Source organism: Hippocampus zosterae, chromosome 11 (genome assembly GCF_025434085.1).
Source record: "Hippocampus zosterae strain Florida chromosome 11, ASM2543408v3, whole genome shotgun sequence".
NCBI lineage: Eukaryota > Metazoa > Chordata > Actinopteri > Syngnathiformes > Syngnathidae > Hippocampus > Hippocampus zosterae.
The window spans coordinates 9,538,087-9,557,713 of record NC_067461.1 but is presented as its reverse complement, the minus strand read 5'-3'; the positions used below and the strand labels follow the sequence as shown (position 1 = coordinate 9,557,713).

General features: G+C 41.4%; 1 protein-coding gene across 1 annotated transcript in view; it reads right to left on the bottom strand.

Moving 5' to 3' along the window:
* The window catches only part of hpse2 (heparanase 2), a 45,945-nt gene extending 26,318 nt beyond the window's left edge, over positions 1–19,627 (bottom strand). The window contains exons 1-3 of the mRNA XM_052081308.1: positions 19,077–19,627; positions 17,651–17,805; positions 16,515–16,676 (exon numbers count right to left, since the gene is read on the bottom strand). Of these exons, the coding sequence (XP_051937268.1) occupies positions 16,515–16,676; positions 17,651–17,805; positions 19,077–19,360 (601 nt within the window). The 5' untranslated portion in view covers positions 19,361–19,627. The remainder of the gene's footprint in view (positions 1–16,514; positions 16,677–17,650; positions 17,806–19,076) is intronic.

Below are 19,627 nucleotides of genomic sequence, written 5' to 3'. Positions count from 1 at the left end.
TTGGCCTTAAATTTATTGACAACGTGAAGCTATTTAGCCCACAAAATGTCATAAATTAGCCACATCATTGCTTAAGCCACGGGATTCAAATCATGTGAAAAAAGTAGCACCTTATAATTCGGAATTTATGCTGCATCACAACGGATTTCAGATTTTGAAACGTGTTTCGTATTTTGACACGTATGGAAATAAAGATGGATTGAACATGAGCAATAAATGCGTTTTACATCCCTCCATGCACTCCTGACTCCTTTTCAACTAATTTCCTGAAAAAAATGTACCAAACATAGCGCTGGATACATAGTTTCATTCATTCATCTTCCTAACCGCTTGATCCTCACTAGGGTCGCTGGAGCCTATCCCAGCTGTCTCCGGGCAGTAGGCGGGGGACACCCTGAATCGGTTGCCAGCCAATCGCAGGGCACACAGAGACGAACAACCATTCGCACTCACACCTAGGGACAATTTAGAGTGTTCAATCAACCTGCCATGCATATTTTTGGAATGTGGGAGGAAACCGGAGCACCCGGAGAAAACCCACGCAGGCCCGGGGAGAACATGCAAACTCCACACAGGGAGGCCGGAGCTGGAATCGAACCCGGTACCTCGTAATGTGACAAAATAACAATAGTGTGATGGCGTGATGTTATTTTTGTTTTGGGAAAATACTGCCAGCAACTGAAGTCTGTTATAGAGTATACTTGATTTATTGCAGTCTTACAGTTAAATTTGCTGGGCTTATCCACTGTGCTATGGGAATAAGCATTGAGTCATGGCAACCAGTTCAAGGTGTTCCCCCTACAGCCGTAGTTGTACAATTACAGAAAGTTGAATGGCATGAAAACAATTAGTTCCAAATCCTGATGGGCCACCAGGCAGGTGAGAACATTTTGGATTCAAGCCAGATGAATACAGAGGACCCGCTGAGCGCCAACATCTGCGCATTTGTCACATTTTGTTTGAAGATGGTCCCAACACAGAAAACCTCAAAGTCCATTTAAACCACAACCATCTGACCCCTTTTTCATTTAGCTGGTAACAAAAGCCACGGCGGAACATGGATCCATTTCCCGACAGCTTGCCTCACAGATAGCATAAGATATGTAGCCAATTAACACCAGCGAGGGACCAGAAGAAATGTTGCTTTTTATAGGCGGTATAAAGTGTCTTAAAAAAAGCTATTTGCCAAACAGCCATTCCAGACTCGTACACTTATGAAAGAGGACATTCTAAGGGAGATACTGGGTGTCTCATTTTACTCAGAGTACAAGTGAGAGGTTGTTTGCAATTTTAGTGAACAGAGCCCGGTCCGTTTTATTTAAGGTACTTTTTTTTTTTTTAATCTAAGCATTTATTGTTCCACAACATTCCTCTGGATACACAACCTCGCACATACAGTACTGCGCAATACTTGAATAAAAGGGCACCATCACAAACTGTGCAATAACTACCGGAGATATATTCATCAGTAAGAAGACAAGGGTTAGACGTTAGCACGACAATATAATCATCTGCAGCATCAGTTACGATTTGAGTTGGCTGAGTTGATGTGTTCTCCTTTTGGCACATTGTTGTATTTGGTCTTAAAACTACGCCTATCGACTTCCGGTATGACAGCGAGAGGGTAGGCTGCAAACGCGTGGAGCTCCCGGCAGTACGAGCAAAAAAACGGAGAAAAAAAAACGACAAAAGAATGGAGGCTGGGACCCGAACATAGGATAAGATGGATATGAACAAAGCTCTGTCTGGAAAGGGAAGGGAGAAGAGGAAGAAGAGCGAAGGAGAAGTTAACCCAAATATTGTGTGGGATGCTCTGAAAGCAGTAATAAGAGGAAAACGTATAGCACATGCAATACGGCTTAAAAGGATAAGACAAGAATCATATGAAAACTTAACAAGACAACTGAAAGAGCTTGAAGATCAGCATAAAAGAACAAATAACGCAGAGGTACTTATGAAGGTCACAGACACCAGAAAGGAAGTAGATCGAATATTATTAACGGAGGTGGAAAAAAGAGCATGGTTTGTGAAACAGGTTTACTATGAAGGTGGGTCCAGGGCAAGTAAATTACTGGCACGAAGGTTAAGGGTACAACAAGTGTTGAACACAATTCATAAGATTAGGTGCCCCAGAACGAATGAATTATTAAAAGAACCAAAGGAAATAGAGGAAGCATTTCAGCAGTATTATAAGACATTATATATACAACCGGATGCAGCAGACAAGAGTATCACAACATTTTTGGAGGGCCTGGAATTACCATCAATAGGGGAAGAAGATAATGAATCCCTGAACTCTGAAATTACTGCAGGAGAATTGGAGATCGCAATCAGCGGAACGAAAAATTGTAAAGCTGCGGGTAGTGATGGCTTCCCCTCAGAGTTTTACAAGATATTTAGACAGGAACTACGTCCCCTTTTGCCATCTTCACTAAGAAATACCATGAAGGAGGGCAAGATTCCACCGTCTTGGAAAGACGGTTAAGCGACCGAGGATCAGGCTGACGACACTACAGTTGCCCAAGGAGAAGGGAGGATTGGTGGTACCGAATTTTACGGATTACTACCGTGCAGCACAACTCAGAGCAGTAGCATGTTGGTGTAACGAAGAGTATAGAGCAAAATGGAAAGAAATTGTCACATGATGAGGACTTTCAACCAGGGAAAAGATTATGGCTTCGAAAGATGGGAAAGAAAAGGTACCACAGCGATGAGTACGATCATAGAAAAGGGGGACATGCCAAAAAATGAAAGAAATGTTTGATCTAGAAATGAGCGACCTCTTCAGGTATCTACAAGTTAGAGACTACTATACAAAAGAAATAAAAATGGGTACGACAACTGAAAGACATGATGCAATACAGATAATGATGGATCCATATAACGGGGGCAAGAGTAACGTGATTTCATCCCTTTACAAAGGGCTCCTGTTGAACAAGGGGATTTCGACTCTGTATGTAAAAGAGAAATGGGAAAAGGAACTCCAAACCGAGATAACGGAGGAAGAATGGTTCAATATGTGCAGGATACAACAATCAACAACCGCTTCGAGACGTTGGCGGGAGTTTGGTTGCAAAAATATCGAGATTTTTTTTATAACCCCAGAGATGACCGGGAAATACAAACAAGGGCAGAGTGAGTGCTGGCGGTTATGTGGACAGGACAGATCTGTAGATCATGCACACATATTTTGAGATTTGAGATTAATAAATGTCGAAGGCTGAAAGGTTATTGGGAAAAGGTTTGGAGAGAACTGAATCGGTTATGAAATCCCAAAGACCAGCTTAATGATGTATCTGGGCAATATAAATCAAGGAAATGTACTGACGAGAGACGAGTACTTGGTTAAAGTGTTGCTGGCTGCCAGCTAGAAAGCCATAACAAGAACATGGTTTAAAACTGACCCGCCAACAAAGAACCTATGCCTGGAAATAGTGGAAGAAATATTTGAGTTGGAAAGATTCACATACATATTAAGGGTGCAAGTAGGGAAGTTTAAAACGAGATGGGAAAAATGGGAGGAGTACAAAAACAAATGAAAGAGGGAATGACACCACAAATCAGGAGAGGTCACTATAGATTCCGGATATAAATCCAATAAAAGAGACACTTGTCACTGTTGATCACAATATTCTGCTATTTTTATTTGTATGCGTTGTTTTTTTCTTTTTCTTTTTCTTTTTTTTCCCCAAATATGTTTGTACGTATGCGGCCCGGTAGTCCAGTGGTTAGCATGTCGACTTCACAGTGCAGAGGTACCGGGTTCAATTCCAGCTCCGGCCTCCCTGTGTGGAGTTTGCATGTTCTCCCCGGGCCTGCGTGGGTTTTCTCCGGGTACTTCGGTTTCCTCCCACGTTCCAAAAACATGCATGGCAGGCTGATTGAACATGCTAAATTGTCCCTAGGTGTGACTGTGAGTGTGCATGGTTGTTCGACTCTTTGTGCCCTGCGATTGGCTGGCAACCGGTTCAGGGTGTCCCCTGCCTACTGCCCAAGACGGCTGGGATAGGCTACAGCACCCCCCCGCGACCCTAGTGAGGATTAAGCGGTTCGGAAAATGAATGAATGAATGAATGTTTGTACGTCATTTGTTGTTTCCTATGTTAAAGGGCCGTCACAGCCATGTATGGACGTTGTTGTGGAAACTAAACACGGGTGGAAATGTACGACGTCCTCTGTATTCATATGTTCAGATTTGTATGGTCCTATGTGTGGTTGAAATAATAAAGATGCTAGTTAAAAAAAAAGTCAACAAAAAAAAAAACTAGGCCTATCGATGTAGATCCAGATGGGTTATGCTGCAGGCCGGGCATTTCTGGCTACACCAGATTGAATATTTGTCTGCTTTGCCAGGGGAGCAGACAAAGCCATGTGAAGTTTGTCTAACATCTGCTCTTGCTTAGAGGTGTCAGCCTGAGCCACTCACAGTGAAAGGTTTCGCTTGCATCTTTCACTTTCTTTGGCCACTGCAAGCAGTCTTGGAGCTTTCCTTCGGGAAGGCATGTCGTTAAAATGCAACACTGAAAATTAAAATTCTTCCCCCACCCTCCTTTTCCATTTTATTCTTCACTCCTCTGACTGAGGCGAATTACATTACACTCTCATGGAGTTATAAAATTTCAAGGTGTTTCATCTCACAGACTGTCAGATCATGTTCCTTCGGAGCCCTTTCAACATATGAGGATGTCGTCACTCAATAGTTACATGATTATTTTTCAGTAAGTCCCTTTCCTAAAATGAAAAAAAAAATATCTTCGACATCTTGAAGACCAAAGACAACAAAGAATCGTTGGGATAGGTCGCAGAAAACAATTTGGGAACACATCTGACGGTAAACGTTCATAACTCTTCTAACGAACGACTTCACTGGTGATCCATATGAAAGCACGATCTGCTTTGTTTTTAATAACCCAAAAACCCAAGATTAAATTAATCTCTTTGCAGGTATGAACATTAAGCTTTTGACATTTTAAAAAACTACTCAGACAGAAACATATTCTGACTGTTCTCATTCACCATTATGCTTTTCAAACATCTCAACTGGAAATATTTGTTACATTTTGGCACTCTCATAATGCACGGGGCATTATGAAATAATTGCATCTCTCATTCTGTCCCATCAAACTCAGTGGGCCAGCACGAGGCGGGAACACAGCTGATCCAGCACCAGAGCTGCCAGCTGTTACGGACTGTCTGCATTTTGTGAGGGAAATCACTTGAAAAAAGTTGAAAATGAGCAAAAATTGTTTCTAGATAATTGCAATGTTTGTTTGACAACAATACGCCAAGCATCTAGGCTCCAATGCTCACGCATTCCCGGCGGAAGTTAGAAGATGAGCCTTCTATTAGCCAAAAGCTAACTGATAGCTACTAGATTCATATCAGCGGCAAGAAACAAGGATGGCGTTAGAATGTGAAGCTCACCTCAGTTTGTACTGCGATCCAATATTAAGTCAACACAATTGTAATATGCAGCAATGAAGGTAAAAGTAGAGTTTGAAAAAAGCAAAGCTCGATCGTCATCGCGTTGCAGCATCCAGGGCAATTGAAAAGTTGATTCGCCTTCATCTTCTACCACCAAGAGTGGTCTACGGTCCAGAGTTACATACTTTCTGAGTGATGTTGATATGAGAGTTTTGCTCCTGAAGCCAGAGCATGAGATCAAGTTTGTTTTGCTTCAAACCCGTGCTAGGATTGTACGTGCTAACAGTTCGTTTGGTTTCTGTGCTCGCTGTGACATGCTATGCATGTAGGTCAAGACGTCAAAGTCAAGGCCCAGGGGCCAGATCCGGCCCGTCAAGTCGTTTTATGCGGCCCACGAGAGCAAATCATGTGGGTCAGCTTTCATGATCTTTGCTGAAATCTGTACCGAAATGTTAGATTGTCGTGGGTAATAAATAATGCTGAGATTTTGCATCGGTCCTCCGAGGGAAGCCATAACTCCGAAGTGGCCCACGACAAAAAAAAAAAAAAAAAAAAAAACAGGTTTTACACCCCATGTAAATTTTATATGGTACCCGCCAAAGATCTGAATATGAGACCAAGATTCAAGATTCAGTGGCCAACGTTGGTCAGGGCATTATTCTCATTAAAGGTGCCGCATGGACTTTGAAAATAAGTCATAAATTGCTAGTTTCTCAACCGATTTTCACATGGTTTACATTTTTGATAGTTACAGCTTAGGCTATAAATACATGTTTTTGATTGAGGAGAGTAGCCATCCATTAAAAAATAAATTATAGATTGGTCGGGCCCAAGTTTGGATGTGCTTTTGATCGTGAGGGTAGCAAATTGCAATTTACAAATTTGACATTCTCCATCTCCCTCACGAAGGACAGTGCAATTTCTCCTATTTCAATGTTCTTTTCAGAACGCATCTTTTCTCAACTCTCTTGCCGTTGCTCCATTTTCATTTCTTCCTCTTCTATATTTTCCCCTCCCTTGTTTAACTTGTGGAAAGCTGGCTGTGAATCTCTTACCCAGCAGGACACCACAGAGTGATAGATGGCCTCTGAGAAGGTCTAACAAGCCAACCAGCCATATGTTCCGAGTGAAGACAAGACGATTAAAGAGGAGAATACACTAGTGGCCTGACAAGAAAAAATCCAAACTCTTGTGCAAGCAATATTTTCTGGAGTTTACTGAAATATATGGACTTTGTTTTGGCACGACCAAAATTCCTAACTCCAAATGTGATTTAAAAAGCAAAACAAAAAAAAGAAATTGAAGCCTCCTGAATAAATTCAGCAATTGATTAACCAGGAATTAAAGGGACGGGTAGGTTTAGATTTTTGGCAGGAAGACTAAAATCATGTTCGTGATACAAAATGATTCAATTTAGATCGTATCACGTATTACAAAAATGCACCAATCATCACGATCTTAAGTCAGTGCTTTGTGAACATGTTGCTTAACTCGAGAAAAATGTTATCGGTGGGTAAAAAAAAAAAATAGAAAAAAACGACATAAATAACATTGATACACTGTAGGTTCAAAGCCGGGGACATTCAATCTCTCACCTAAAGAATTTAACATAAGGGGTGTTCACACGGCACATGTATGCATCGGTGCTGCATCGATGTATTTCCTTGCGATATATCTTACACCGGTGTAAATTTTGTGTGGCGTTCACACGTATAAAGCTGCTTACTAAAGAGAGGCGTGTTAACTGCGGTGCAACCCCACTTGCGTTCACACGGCAGTTTCTACCGCTGTGCAATAGGATAGTAATAATACGGAAATAAAACATTTGCATGCATAAAGTGTACTTCCTTTTCCCCGCCTTGTATGTGACATATCGAAAAACCATGGTTTATGCTAATCCAGACAAATCAACGCTGTGGTCGATCAGACACCATAAAACATTGGTCCCCAAACTTTTTCCTGTGAGGGCCTCATAACTTTTCGCTTCTCTGATGAGGGGCCCGGGGTCAATTTGTAACAGCAAAAGTGTGACTGCAAGAGTACCTAGACGTAAAAATGTATTGTTTCCCAGAAACCCACACAAAATCAAATAACTTTTTTAGATACACTCGCGGTATTAAAGACGTCTTTCTTCTCGGGACACACCACCTCTGCGACAGCATTCATGCATTTCTTGACAAACTCTCCTTACCGAAAGCTAGCCCAAACAGATGGCTGGTTCAGCTGAGCTTGGCGTACAAATGTATTTTGCTAGCTAACGTTCCTCTTTTTAGCGTTGACAGTTTGTCTGCTCTCATTTGCCCATGCAAAAAATCGTACTTGTTGTTATGACGGGATTCATAGTGTCTCCGCAGATTGTATTCTTTGAATACCGCCACCGACAGATGAGACAGACAATCTTTTCTTTGCATTGAAAAAAAAATAGTTTCTCCATTTTGGGTTAAATTCCCTGTACCGGTATTCTGAATATTTTTTTTCTCTTACCTCACCTTTTCGCCATGATTACGTTCTCTTTGAGAGGGACGGGGTTCTGGGGTTGCCAGATAACGGCACAGACCGCAGAAGGATGGAACAAATGTCACGTTATACTGTATGTGTTTATGAAATTGTTACTAGCTAATAGTTAATCATGAAAATGGTTCATAACTAAGGATTATTTTATTGCAAAAGCCAAATTTTATGATAAAATACAAATATACATGGATGAAAAATAAATCAAAAGACTCTGGTATTGTTCAGGGGGGCCGGACCAAATGTGGAGATGGGACGGATCCGGCCCGCGGGCCATAGTTTGGTGACCACGGCCATAAAAGGTTGAGAGAGAGAAAGGAAAGAAGTGCAAAATACCCAGGATGCAAGTTATGCAATACCTGTATGGAATCAACTCTTCTCACGCGTAGCGAGGCTCCCCCTGTAACGTTCAAATGTTCCATTTTATATCAGTGCTGCCCCGCAAACTAGCATTTACTCCGGAGTAAATTTTTAAACCACCTCCTGAGCAGGGTTAAAAATGCTCCAGTTTAAGCCGTTTTCAGGGGCTACACCGGTATAACTTTGTATGTGTGAACGCTCTGCGGGGGGCAGCCCCGGTGCTAGATCAGAGTAAAAGTTGCCGTGTGAACAGCCCTATAAAGATCTTAAAGTCAGCCCAAAATCCACACATGGACTCACATCTCATTCGGACATTTCACAAATTTAAAATACTAGAATGCGTGTATCTCTTCTAATGAAGGAGTTTACTGTCATAATACATCTGGACGCATCAAACATGAAGTGCCAAAATTCTTGTGGGGGTGGGGGAAATGTCTAAATCCTTCATTGAAAACGGTCTCGATCCATTCGAGCAGCAAGCAATCCGACACAAAATATGTTCTCGGATGACAAATGTGCAGTTCGAGTGTCAGGACAAACAATGGTTTCAAACATCCAATGCATCACGCCATTAAAATGGCATTTGTTTGCAGGTGGCTGGGCACTTGTCTGAGAGCATATTGCAAACACATGGAATTAGATATTGTTCCATTCTGCGATTTCATACACTGTAGGTATTCTTTCAAACATCTGGACCTGTACAGGCCATGTGGACAGCGTAAACAAAACATAATGTAATCACCATCTCGACATGCTAAACTCACATCATATCCAATATACAGGAAACGTAAAGAATGAACACAATCCCCAGAATGTTATTTCCAATTTGTTCAGATTACATTAAAAAAAACGTTAAAAAAACTAAAAACCACCATCCTAAACTTGCCAGAAAACGAGAACATTCCAGTTGGTTTCTGGCATGTGGTGGACATGGCGCCCCCCCCCCCCCCCCCCCCGATCAGAAAAGGCGGACAAGCATTTGGCAGAGTACGGTATGTAAAATATTCCACTTTTGTTGTTGTTGTCGTCATAGAAAGGGAACGTAAAGCAGCAAGTGTCAAAGCTATTCATCAGCATGTCCTGTTTAGTCGACATATGAAATCGAAAAAGTGTTTTGTGTGCCATTAGATTTTTTACATACCACACATTGCACAAAGTGAGTGAATCACAAACTAGTGTCAAGGCAGCTTCACTTCCAAAACTCTTACAGATGCTCAGTCCCCCGCGGTCCGCAAAGCTTAATTGTCATTCTTGTCATGTTCCTCCTCACTTGAGTCCAATCGTTCTGAGCAATCTGGCTTCCACAGCGTTGGATGGTTGCACTTCTGTGTCAGTTCAAAAAGCAAGACACGGTGTATTGGTGTCTGGTGTCCACTGTATGTTGCTTGGTTAAACCTAACGACTGATTAAAGGCTGTAAACATTTCGGTCACATGATACCTTGGATGTGAGATCAGACTGAGAATGAGAGAAAAAAAGAAAGGAGCTTGATGCTCACTAACATCTGCCAGAGTATAAAGCCAACTCATGACTCAACCAACAAATACATCCTTCTTATATTTAAAGCCGATAACCCGGGTACCCAATGTACTCGCTGGACCTGCCATATATTTGGTGCATAAAAGTTTTTAATGGTTATCCCGATCTGAGAGGTTGTCTTTGCCTACGATTTTCCTGTCTTTGGTCTGCAGCACGCACCGATTACTTTGAGAATGTCCATTTGAGAATCTACGCTTTTGCACTGTTTTTTTTAAAGCAATAGTTAAATTTTTGACTTAATGTCCAAGACTGGAAAAAAAAAACCCACATCAGTCAGCCCATTTTGAAAATTACTCAGGTACACTAAGCAAAACGAAAACAGGGGGTAGGGGGTCGGGGGGGGGGGGGGGGGGGGAGTAAAAACACATGGTTATCTGAAACAACATAGACTCTGAATCAAACCGCATAAATCATTTCAAAATCCATGTTGAACCGCGAGCAGATGAGAGCGCTGGCGAACGCTCCACTTGTTAGCTTTGTGCTAATGTGAACTAACGAATTACGAATATGGTATTATAATATTATAATACACAATATTTCAGTGATGTTTCCAAAACTTGGCCAAAACGGTTACTTTTATTAAGGACCTCGAAAGTGCTATATTAATTGTTTCAATTTCCATAACTTTCCAAATGTTTCATGAGGGTATAAACCCTTTAGAATGTAACCCAAATCATGAAAAATATTGAGAAATGTTACTTTTGTTAATGCTGCAAAGAGGGGATTTTTTTTTAATATTAAGATGGAATGGCAACATACCAAGGGGCTCCGTATGGCTCTGTTTTTCTCATTTTGTCTGTCGAGGAGCCAGGATGCAGTCTCTTTGCTTGGGGGCGCTTTAATGTCTCCGATCAGGCTCATATAGTCTTGTGAATTCACTCCTGGTGGACTATTTCATGACACTGCTCGCCAAAATGTATTCATGCCAATGGGCACATTTTTCGATTAATATTCTCATACTGACTCTTGTCTGCTGAAAGACAGTAATTTACCAGAAAATGTTCCCAGATGCACATCGATGTTTGCTTGTTTTACGCATTCCTCTGATTGTATTAGCGACAAAAGCAGCTGCAGACCTCAGAATAAAAATGCAAATAACCAACAGCGCTAGTGGTAAGCATTCTTCCTGGCAACAGTCCATTTTGATGGTTTTCATCGCTAAAGGCTATTCTTCATGCTAAAATGATGCAAATTGTCACCTGACTGCGTTTCTACAGTCCGACGGCTCTCCCATGGCTTGCCTTTCCTAAACTAAGTCAATGTAAATCCCGGGGTGACGAATCCCAAATCATCATGCGATATTTCAAAAGCGAAAAACAATAGAAAACTATAGCTTGGACACGTATGTCATACGTACCTTCAAGTTTTGAGATCATGTTTTACGAGCGCTCAATGTGGCCACCCCGGTCGCACGGACAACATCAAATCAATATGAGAATTGCTCCCAAACGTTCCTCAGATTATCGCATTCCACTTACGATGTTGTTTTGCAACTGCTTTTCATTAGCTTAGCAATTTGCATGGCTTTCCGTTACTCTCCCCATCTTCAATTAATCTTTGTCATATCGTTACTTACAGAAGTGCAGCTTTGTGGCTGCCACGGAGCCGATTATGGGTGACTTATGCTAAGCAGACGCTAAGTTAACTTTTGCCATTGCGTCATGCTTAGCTATGCTAGCTATCCAGCCACGGCTCATAAGTAGCAGAGACTTCCAAAGTAGTGTGCAATAAGCACTCAGCGGAAAAGAGCGAGGTGACGCCGGGCGTAAAATTTTGGCCATTTTTGTCGCACTGAGCAGTGCACGGAATCCTACCGTCCTACCGTCCACGATCAGACGGTAGGATCCAAATCTCCACTTTTTGGCAAATTCATGTCATATATTGACTATACAATGTATGTTTGTACTTACTAGAAAGTACTTTCAAATGGAAACTCAGATGCAACTGAATTCGATGGGTGGTTTGCTATCACTCCACCCTCAGCAGTACGATTATTCGAAGATTATTTGCAAAAACATATTACAGAATGAGGTCGTATTCCAACTCTTGGTTCACAGGTTCCTGTGATCATGGGAGATTTCCTTCGGGTGAAATTTTGACGGATGACGAGAATAATAACAGAGAAAATTCCTCAAGGTTATCTTTTGAGCCTTAAACACACGGACGCAGCATTTGAGATGGCTGGTTGGCAGACTGATGATGCGATTTTCTGGCGAGTCAAATAAACATGGGACTTTCGCGTAAAATTACAAGATACAGTGCAACAATAACAGTAAACTCATGAGTGATAAATAGGGAAGAGGGTTGAAATGGGGGTCTGGAAAAAAAGTTAGCGTGACCTTGTCTGGGCTCAGCCTATTTGTCCAGTGTGTGTGTGTGCGCGCGCGTGTTTGTGCATGAGCTGTACGTGGACCATTATTAATAGCTTTGCCTCTAACAAGCCCGGGTCAAAGGTCAAATAGTGGCGAGTGGAAATGAGATGGAGCAAGACTGTTAAAACGGACCTTTAAAAACACTTGCTCACTCACGCTTGCACATAGAAACACGCACGCACACGCAGACAGAGGATTTAGGCTGATTGTTACCAGACCATTTTAAAAACACCTCCCTTAATCCCCAACCCTTATTAGTCTTCACACCACAAAGATGTGTGGTCTTCACACTAAAGCCTGTTTAGACAGAGTGCAGATACATGTAATAATCTGACCTCTAAGTAAACAATCACATTACTCACATGTCACTTTTAAGGTATTTTGGCCCAAATTCTTCACGAATGTACAGTGGAAACTGGAAAAGTTCAACACGACATGTTGCAGGATGCCAGTTGACCTCCTTTAGAGAAATTAATGAAAATAGCAGTGCCCAAACAATATGGTTGGGGGGTTTTTTGTGGTCGATGCCAATTCCGATATTTGGCAGACTAAAACTTATTTCGGGTCCCTTACTGCTTATCGATTACACCACAACATGTGACTGCTTTACCTTACCATGTCATGTAGTAGTTCTTTATAAAAGAGATTTTTTTTTGTTGCAAAAATCATTTTTTTGGGGGGATTGGGGACTTTCGGCAGGGGGATATTTTTCATATTATTTCATTATCTGTGTTTTGTGTAAAAACGGAAGAAAAAAAATCAAATAGCATCGACAGATTTTGCAGATTTTAAAAGCGGTGATATCAGTCAGCCGATTAAATCGGTCGGCCATTTCGTTGGATGGGTCCAAATAATCAGTTACTTTTGCCACCATGAGATGTTTAGTTACCCTTTTAACAGTCACACAAAGGTATACAATTCGTCACAACTGCTTTATAAATAGTAAAAAAAAAAAATCTAATAAAATGTATTATGCTAATTAAATCCATCCATCCATTTTCTAATCCGCTTACCCTCACAAGAGTCGCGGGCCAAATCTGAAGCCATGGTCCTCAGTCGGAAAAGAGTGGAGTGCCCCCTCCGGGTCGGGGGGGGGAGATCTTGCCCCAAGTGGAGCAGTTTAAGTATCTTGGGGTCTTGTTCACGAGTGAGGGCAGGAGGGAGCGAGAGATCGACAGGCGGATCAGTGCAGCGTCTGCTGTTATGCGGACGTTGTATCGGTCTGTCGTGGTGAAGAAGGAGCTGAGCCAAAAGGCGAAGCTCTCAATTTACCGGTCGATCCACGTTCCAACCCTCATCTATGGTCACGAGCTATGGGTCGTGACCGAAAGAACGAGATCCCGGGTACAAGCGGCCAAAATGAGTTTTCTCCGCAGGGTGTCCGGGCTCTCCCTTAGAGATAAGGTGAAAAGCTTGGTCATCCGGGAGGGGCTCAGAGTCGAGCCGCTTCTCCTCCACATCGAGAGGAGCCAGATGAGGTGGCTTGGGCATCTGATTCGGATGCCTCCTGAACGCCTCTCTGGTGAGCTGTTCTGGGCATGTCCCACCGGGAGGAGACCCCGAGGAAGACCCAGGACACGCTGGAGAGACTATGTCTCCCAGCTGGCCTGGGAACGCCTCGGGATCCCCCGGGGAGAGCTGGAAGAAGTAGCTAGGGAGAGGGAAGTCTGGGCTTCCCTGCTAAAGCTGTTGCCCCCGCGACCCGGCCCCGGATAAGCGGTAGAAGATGGATGGATGGAATTGATCAAAATATTAACAACCAAATAAAATGTGAAATAATGTATTAAGGGCTAAATTGATTCATTATATAGTGAAATAAAATCTGACAAACAAAATCAAAGTGGGCGGGAAGGATCAATCTGATCGAACTGTTCTCCGGAATATCAAAATACAATAAATCAGCTCTGGATGAATGAATATCTTTTTTTTCTAAATATTTAATTTAAATAATTCCCCTTTTGTTTTACAACTCGATCATAGTTTCACGTCTCCAAGGACACAATCCTCAGTCAGGATGCAATGAATTAGAAACATAATGCTCAAACTATGCAGAAAACAGCATGGAGGAGCGAGTTAGTATAATTACATATCACACTGCTTCAATATTTCTGAATTACGCTGTCACTAGTCACATTTGAAGAATACTTCATATTTGCCTTTTATTTTTGTTTCATTTGAACAAAATGTTCACCAGAAAGGAGAGTTACAATTGAAACCAGACACTATGTAAATCATTCGAGGAAAAAAGTATGACTTCAAACACAAAATTGCGTTTCGCCTCTCTCAATGTAATTTATCAAAGAGTTAGCAAAGAGACAACCACAATGTGTTTTGTTCTTAATCCATCTTTACGCTATGAATGGAAACTTTTTACATTTAAAAAATAAATAATTCATGTGATTTATTAACTATCTTGTTATTTGAACCCAGGAGTTCACAATTTTCTTTTGCAAGCACCATTGGGCTTGCAAAACACGTCTGGAATACGTTCATTCTCCACAGACTGCCATTTTGCATGCATCAATAGATGGGAAGCAACCGAACACTGACTTTGAGCGCTTGTGGTCGATTATTCAACAGATCCTGCCATTTTTCATTGCTCACACACCACTGACGTTCGTGGTTTAATGCACCCTTCTCTTATTCTCTTGTCCACACAGTTACATTGAGTAATCATGAGCCTCTATCATGGCGAGATGATGTAAAAATGTTGCCTCAGAGCGGTAACAGAAGATCCAGAATTTATCCACCTTTGCTCTTTTCATAGAACAACAAAGTGTCTTTAATTTCACACAGCATTCCACGTAGGGATAATGAGCTGATCGGTAAATTCATCATGTGTCTGGTCGGATGCATGAAAACGCTTGTTCAAATTGCCACTATTAATTCAAAGCGCAGGAGAAGAGTTTTAGCTGTTTAAGCCTAATTTCACAAATTGTCTTGTAGATATGCCATCCCATTTGTTGTTAGAGATCTACTATTACCTCCACAGGCGGAAAATTGCAGGGTCAACTTTGTTAACCACAAATCTGTGGTGGTCCTAAGAATACAGAACAGGAAGGCAGAACTGCCAACTTTTACAGCAGTTCTTCTCAAATAGTTGGAGTGATGCCAGTGGTAGCTTTTTGACCTTGAGGAATATGCTTATTTTTTTGCTATACTGAACTGAGTGCAAACTCGAGCTGCAGGAGGTGGCAATGGCACTCATTGTCAGAGTGTGTGCAAGGAGTATTTTGGAGTACCAGTACTTTTTTTGTGTTGTGGGGGGGGCAACGAGATTAGGGATACATTCAACATACACGCCGAGCCAGCTCTCCACCTCTCTGACCATTTAGCAACTAAGAGATTGTTGGAAAACAAAAATAATAATCAAACTATTTGAAATTATTGGAAAAATTCTGAAGAAAAATCCAACTGTATATGCAGAGAAATGTTGGATTATTAATGATGGCAACACAAAACATCACTGCAGTGAACAAGATTGTGTTTGCTGTAGTGCCTTATTTTGTAACTAACCAATGACCTCATGGATCAATCAGCAAATTATTATACTCCAACCGATCCCCGAATTTGCATGAAATGTAAAACATCTGCCAATCCAATCCAATTTAAATGACCTCATTCATCATTCGGGTATCGTGGATCCACTCAAATTGGTAAATTACGGAATTGGCTTTTTCTGAAGTTGTTTTTAGTCTCGTACCATTACTGAAAGAGCCAGTGGAGCTAATGTTTACAGCAGTTTCATCACAACAACAAAAAACATGTATGCGTGTGTTGATTCATCAAAAGGAGTGCACTCTGCCTCTCGAAATACTCGCACTCTCAGTTGTGTTCGGGTATCAGAATGAATTTACGAACACACACAGCCATTCAGTGCAGTGAACAAATCCTAAAGAGACCCAATGGGAACGTTTCTGCTCTAAATGCAACGCCACACTGTTCCTGAATACTTCCATAGACTGCAGTCATTTCTGCAGTCTGAGTTTCCATTGCAATCAATCATTAAAAATAGACAAAAAGGAGCACAAAATCACAAAAATGGGGGTTCAAGAGTTCTGAGGTCAACTTAAGTTAACTTAAACTGGTGGAAACAGAGTTAACTAGACAGAGCGAACCTACCCTCAATCCATCCCTACATTCTTCCTCTACAATTTGCATTTGTCATTTTGAAAGCTGACAGTTTTCATTGGCATGCTATGAACCCTCTGTGCGAGCATACATCGAAGCCCAAATGTGTTAAATCAAGAAGTCATTTTTGTCTGAAGGAAGTCATACTTTGCATGCAAGTGCGCGTGGGATCTCCTACCTGTTATTGTTACATTGCTGTACATGTTGGACAGTTGCTCCTTGAGCAGGACGAGATGTGTGCTGGCCGCCTTCTCTCGTTGAAGCTGCAGCATCATATCGGGGTGGCTTGCCACTTTGCAACCGTTCTGCTTGTCCATCGCAATGTCACTTCGCACTATATCTGCAGCACCCCCGCGCCCATAAAAAAAAAGCAAAAGCAAGTACTGTACAATATATTGCAAGTCGAGAAACACACAAACCACAGATGAATTGTCAGAAAATAGTAAAAGCAAATAGTCCAACTGGAGTGGATACTTATTGTGTCTTTTGCATCATTTGTTTTCATTAACGCTGGGAAACCTTAAACAAGAACTGAAATGGTTCCCCACCACTGCTTCCATAACACTTCCATAAGTATTGTGTCATGGGTGAGCTGTCGCTTGTACCAGCTGGCAAGCCAGCCCATCACAGGTCATTGAAAACCAATCACATGCATGTTTTTGGAATGTAGGAGCAAGTCGGAGTACGGGGAAAACTCCACATATATGGCAGATTCAAACCCCCGCAACCTCCGAACTGCAAGTCAGACGTATTAACCACTTCTCATCATGTCGCTACTTTTGCCTTTAATATACCTAGATATTAAAATCATCTGCTGAAAATGAATGACAATTTAAATGTGCGTTATTATTGTTGTAAAGCATCAAATATTATCAAAGATAAATAAAATACTGTAAACATGTCAACTGTTTAAAAAGCATTATAAATTTTTCCGCACAAGTCTTAACCAATTAAGTGTCAAAGATACTTTTAAACTGCCTGCCTACATTGTCTTCGCTTAAACTGACACTACTTGGAAGTCGCTGCGCTTCACCATCATTCACATCTCAATTATATGAAACAAATAAAGTAGCCAACCTTGACAAGTTTATGAGCGAACTTAAACTAATTGTGGCCCTCATGGCCAACACCTGATGTAACGGAAATTGACTTGTGTAAAAGTAAATTACTTTTGACGGGAGCAATTCATTTGGAGCACCGTTACACGGGCAAAGTGGTTCAGTTACCGTGAAACGAGAGAAACGCGGCTCTTTGTATGTGACAATGTAGACTTAAAAAGTTGTTGTTGTTTTTTTTTTATTCATTTCTTTTTACCGTCGTCGTAGTTCTTCAGGTAGTAGTCGGGCCCGAGTCCTCTGTATTTAGCCAGGTTCTTCTGGTTGTTGAACTGCAGAAAGTCGGTCCTTTTACCGCCAAAGCGGAGGAAGGCTGGAGAGAGGCCTCTCGCCAAAGTCACCAGACGCTTGGAGCTGTGGGGACACTTCAGTTAGCTCTTCCGGGTTATTGTCCAAAAATAAATAAACAAATAAATAAATACACGAATAGACACTTCGTAGAATAATCATATTTTTTTTCGTTTCTTCGTTTTTAAGGCAACGAGTTGTGGCAGTTTGATTGGCGTGTTCTACTCTACATAGAGAGCGACTTTATTAAAAGTTAAATATGGAATTCAGTCGTTCAAATTCGCAATGTTTCCTGTTAGTAAATCCCTTTTTAAGGTAAACATTTTTTTTTACCCTTAGATTTTCAGTTGGAATCAGATAAATATATATTATTTATGCTTGTTATTATTATTATTTTTAGTTTAGTACTGAGTTTTCCAATATTTTTGAATCCATCTGTTTCAATGACCATCAATTCTGTTATTGTGCGACCATAATTTAAACAGAGTAATTTAAATATAAAATGTATATCATGTCTTCGTCTGTAGTATTCAATATTTATCATTTTTATGATGCAGTATATTTTCTTTTCGCCGAAGCAAATGTGTCATATCTATGCAAACGTTTTTGTTCATTGTTGTTGTAGAAATATTATATACTCTCTCTCTCTCTCTCTCTCTATATATATATATATATATATATACATACATACATAATACACACACACACACACGCACGCACGCACACACGTACACATTAATAGCCTGTTCTTGAGCGCATTGTTTTTTGTTTATTGGAGAAGGTACGAAGTAACTGTGTAACTGGTCATTCATTTATCATGTTTATAATTATTTGGTACATGCACGTCTGTTTTGTTATTGTTTGGACGCTCTATGACAATTTATAGTTTCTCATAAACAATATATCATTACGAAAGCAAGTACTATCGTGGAAGTAAAACAGATTAACCGAAAACGGATGAGGATAGCATAACGCTTCTTCCCACTCCTTTATTTGAACATGAAAAAGTATGTCATTGTCTGGTGCAGAATTTTTTTTTTGTGGGGGGGGGGGTTCTTTTCAACTTCAAAATAAACTGGTTCTCGTTTACATAAGGTGACATAACTGCAAAAATTGTGGGAATTAAACTGTTCCGCACAAAATACAAAGTTTAACCCTGGGCGATATTATCCAAATATGACGAAGAAATTATTTTACGAAGGGTCGAACTCCGTTTATTTATTTATTTTTCATTTCATGATGTGCAAATGCAATGAATCTGTTGAATACAGATTGCTTTCATTTTCTTCGACAAAAAACAACATCATTTGACTTTTCGATTATTCCACAAAAGTTACCTGAGGAATACCAGCCAGCCGTCACTGATGATAGACGGATCCAGCTGCAGCGAGAGGAAGTTCTCGCTGAGCACTCGGGTGGGACTGCGTGTGTTGACGTCAAGCAGAACCAGCGGTGTTCCCAGAGAGCCGGCCCGAGACCCGCCGACTCCCCGTCTCTGGTATATCGGGAAAGAGGGCGAGGAGAAAGAAGAAGAAGAAGGGGAGGAGGATGAGGTGCAGATGACTCGCAGCAGCAAAGATGCCAGCCACCAGCAGGACGATCGTGGATGTGCTCTCTGCATCTTGGAACAGGCTTGAACTCTTTCCGGGGTGTGAATGTAGATCACAGTAGAGGCTTGTCACCTTTTTCCTCACGATCTGTCTTCCTGTCTTCTTGTCTCACTATTTGCAACCCCAACTCCCGCCCCTCTGAGTCGTTTTTGGGGAGTTGCGCACCAAAGCACATGCGCAAAGGCAGCGCTCGTAAGAGGCTGCAGAGGGGGGAGGAGCAAAGGAGGTCACTGTCCCTCCTGTCCTCCCCACCCTTGTGCACCACATTAAGGAAGAAA